The sequence below is a fragment of the Nicotiana tabacum genome, chromosome 23 (assembly GCF_000715075.1).
Source record: "Nicotiana tabacum cultivar K326 chromosome 23, ASM71507v2, whole genome shotgun sequence".
Classification (NCBI taxonomy): domain Eukaryota; kingdom Viridiplantae; phylum Streptophyta; class Magnoliopsida; order Solanales; family Solanaceae; genus Nicotiana; species Nicotiana tabacum.
In genome coordinates, this window is record NC_134102.1 from 137,243,473 (window position 1) to 137,247,323 (window position 3,851).

The 3,851-nt window shown below is 35.1% G+C and overlaps 1 protein-coding gene across 1 annotated transcript; it reads left to right on the top strand.

The window, feature by feature from the left end:
• The first annotated feature begins 668 nt into the window (after positions 1-668).
• On the top strand, positions 669-3,339 carry LOC107821893 (reticulon-like protein B4). Its single transcript, XM_016648349.2, has 5 exons — positions 669-1,008; positions 2,130-2,310; positions 2,461-2,602; positions 2,741-2,810; positions 2,900-3,339. Exons 1-5 carry the CDS (start codon positions 765-767, stop codon positions 3,067-3,069), a joined length of 807 nt encoding a protein of 268 aa, XP_016503835.1. The 5' UTR covers positions 669-764; the 3' UTR covers positions 3,070-3,339.
• Positions 3,340-3,851: the final 512 nt, after the last annotated feature.

Genomic DNA, 3,851 nt, shown 5'->3' on the forward strand with positions numbered 1-3,851 from the left:
AGGTATGATTAGTACTCCATCCTTCCCTTTATGTAATGATACTTGACTTAACACGAAAAGAAAGATAGTACCACTCAATTAACATATAATATTTGTACTTGAAATGAGTTAAAGTAATACTTAAAAATTCAATTTGATAGTTAAAATAAAATATTAGTTTAGAATTGTACTCTATAAAATGATAAATGTTATTGTTAAATTAGTCTTAATGTAAGATTATAAAATAGAAAGAGTCAGTTAAAAGATAGATAATCATAACTCCTTATTTTATATTAGCACTATATTGAGTTTGTTGAAGTTTTGTGATGGATTAAAAGTGATAAATTTATCAATTAAATGCTAAATATTTGCATATTCATAACTAAAAGAGAGTGTTAATGGAGTAAGAATGTATCATGCCAAATAAGATATAAATTTATGTAAAAGTAAAAAGCATGTGATGTCAACATTTATTTCTAAGCATTTGTTGATAAATTTATTTGGTGCTTATGTTAATAAAAAATAGCATGTAATCAATTAATTGAAGTGCGATGTTATTAAAAAAAAAAAAAAGAAAGGTGGTTCAAAGTGGAAAAGCAAAGAGTATATAGGATCAAACATTAAACTGACTAACAATTGAAGGACTAAAAGCAAAATCACAGCAGTATAAAGCCAGCTACAGATTCAACTTCTCTCTCAGAATCTCTGCAATAATATTATCTCTCATATACAGTAAACACATAAATTCACCGAATTTCAAGGATTAGGGTTTTACTTTTCTGATAATGGCGGAACACGAGGAGCGTAAAGTGGAGAAATCGGAGGAGCATGAGGAGTCTGTAATGGAAAAAATTGTTGAAACACTTCATCTCAGTAATAATAACCATCACTCTTCTTCGTCTTCTTCTGATTCTGATGACGATAAGAAAACGGCGTCATCTCCTCCCGTAACGTCGTCGTTTAAGTCTAAGGTTCGTCGGCTTTTTGGTAGGGAACGTCCTGTTCACAAAGTCTTCGGCGGGGGTAAACGTGAGTCTGTTTTTGTTTTTTTCAGTTACTATAATTTTTTTCAGCTCTTTGTTGAAAATAAAAGAAGGAAAAAAATCTACTTTTGTTGACTAATAACTGAGTGGAACTTTTATTCGATTAAGGCTTCATAATTGGATTGCTACTCTATTTGCGCTTTAGATATTCTTTTTTTGTGGGTTTTTATTGTATCTACTTGTTCGCTGCTTTTAGATCTGGATCTGTATATTAGTGTGATTATAACTTTAACGAGATTGTAAAAGTTTTTGGCTTTTTGTTTAGTTTAATGGGTTCAGATAGCTTGTGGCTATTGATGGATGACTTTGCTCAAAAGATTAGGCATGAGTGTTGCCTTTTTACCTTTGAGATGATTATAGTGTTTGCCCTTTTGCTTGGATTATAGTTTCGAACTATTGGCATAATTTATCTTCTTCTTTTTTTTTTTTTTGTGTGTGTGTGTGTGTGTGTGTGGGGGTGGGGGTAGGGGTAGGGATTGTGCAAGTGTTGAGAAAGCCTTGCGATATTTCAGTCTAAGGGCAAGAAAAATTTTGAGGTATTCAGATCAACATTTTGGGGGAGGAAATATTTTAAATATTAGTATTATTATGTTTATTTTGTATAATATTAGCCTGAAACGAGTTTATAACATTGTTGGTGAGACCCCAACTTTTTTGGGATTGAGACTTAGTTGTTGTTGTTGCATAAGTAGTTGTTATTATTATTGCATTCAGATAACATTTATGAATCTAGTCCAAATGGAGCGGATTGGATATAGAGAAGTCATATATTGAGCGGACCTAGCTTAGAAGTTAAAGGTTCATTGGAACCAGTAGCTTTGGCGCAAAACCTATATATATATATATGTTAAAAATTTCACAAACTAAGTACAAATAATGGACTCTGAACCTAGTAAATCACATTGGTTGTGGTAGAATTCCAAACTCGAACCTTTCTCAAACCAAAACCAAAAAAAGAAAGAAAAGAATTTCGAACTCTGAACCATAAAGTTCAAATCTTGAATCCACTTCTATAATTGTATAGCTGATCCGATTAGTATTTTTGAGGCATAGTTGATTGATGTGTTGAAATTCATAATTCACACGATGTATTGTTCGGTGGTGCAGCTGCTGATGTGTTCTTGTGGAGAAACAAGAAGATATCTGCAGGATTTCTTGGTGGAGCCACAGCTATCTGGGTTCTCTTTGAGGTAGTAGAATACCATTTCCTTACCCTGCTCTGTCATGGTTTGATAGTTGCTCTGGCTGGATTGTTTTTGTGGAGCAACGCTAGCGCCTTCATTCACAAGTAAGTTATCTTGCTGTTATACTTAAATGATATACAACTTTTAAGAGGAATGTATATTAGAGGATTGGTAAAGCAGACTCTTACAAGTTTGGGATTGAGGTTTAGTTGGTTGATTTTTTGATCGATTGATGGTTTCTTTGTCCTACTTAGATCTGCACCACACATTCCGGAAGTTCACATCCCTGAGAAACCTGTATTGGAGTTTGCCACTGGTCTTAGGAATGAGATCAATCGTGCCTTTGCAGTTCTGAGGGAAATTGCAGCTGGAAGAGATCTAAAGATGTTCCTTATGGTGTGTGTCTTATTTTATATGCTAAGTTCCAAGATACTTTCATCTGAATGACTTGTTTGGTTACAAAACCTCATTTCTAGTCATTACATTTAGGATTTTTGGGTGTGATATCCAATGTTAATCTTGTAAACTTACCAGGTCATTGGTGGCTTGTGGATCTTGTCAGTCTTGGGCAGTTGCTGTGATTTCTTGAGCCTATTCTACATAAGTAAATTCTTCACCCTTGATTAGTTGACCTTAACTTTTAGATGCAAGTTTTGGTTATTCGATATTGATTTGTGCAACTTCTTGAAACAGTTGTTGTGGTGCTCCACACGGTGCCTGTTCTATATGAGAAATATGAGGACCAGATCGACTCTTTTGCTGAGAAGGCCTTCCATGAGCTTAAGAAACAGTACGCCGTCTTTGATGCAAAGGTATTGAGTAAAATTCCTCGAGGGCCATTGAGAGATAAGAAGAAAGCTTAGGCTCACTATGTTAGGAGGAAGAGAAGGGGGCGTGTTGTGTTAACAGTAGTAGATGTATCTTGTGATTGTCCTCGTGAATTTTGATACAAGATGGTGGAAACCCTGTTAAATGATCCCAAGTGTCTTTTAGGTTTGAAGAGGTGGTTGAATTGAGCTTTTTACAGCTATATCGTCTGATCATGGATTATATTTGCACGGATTTGTGTTTAAGACCATGGAATTGATGTTGATGTATAATATGTCATGGGAATGCTCGTTAAATGTTGTTTATTTGGCTGTTTCTATTTTTATTTTGTTAATTATTCGTTTTAGTTATCTTCCTTCTTTTGTAGTCGGTAAAATCCATAGAGGCTGGGACAAATAAATTGAAAACGATTTCTGAAAGTTATACACCAGAATTCCGTTAACGTGAGGATATGTTTGTGGGATGTTCTTTAGGTGGTCGGAAGTTGGCCACTTGGGTCGACAGACGGAAATGATGGGGTGGCTTAATTGAGCTAAATCCATATGGCAGTATTATGAGGGACTGAATATCTTGAGCTGATAAGGACTCCCTGTTTGGGCTTTTGCCGACAATATTTGTTCCGTTTCTCTTGAAAATCAATTGAATAGACAGAGAAGTCCGGTAAGGCCTTCCAGAGCCCTATTTTGGTTACAGAGTGCGGGTAGCCGATAAGTACACCGCAAGAATTTATTAGTTTTGATGTCTAAACTCCGTCGTATTTCGAAGGTAACGTTCCGTTTCAGACTATTTGTGTTAATACTTAACTTGGCTATATTGA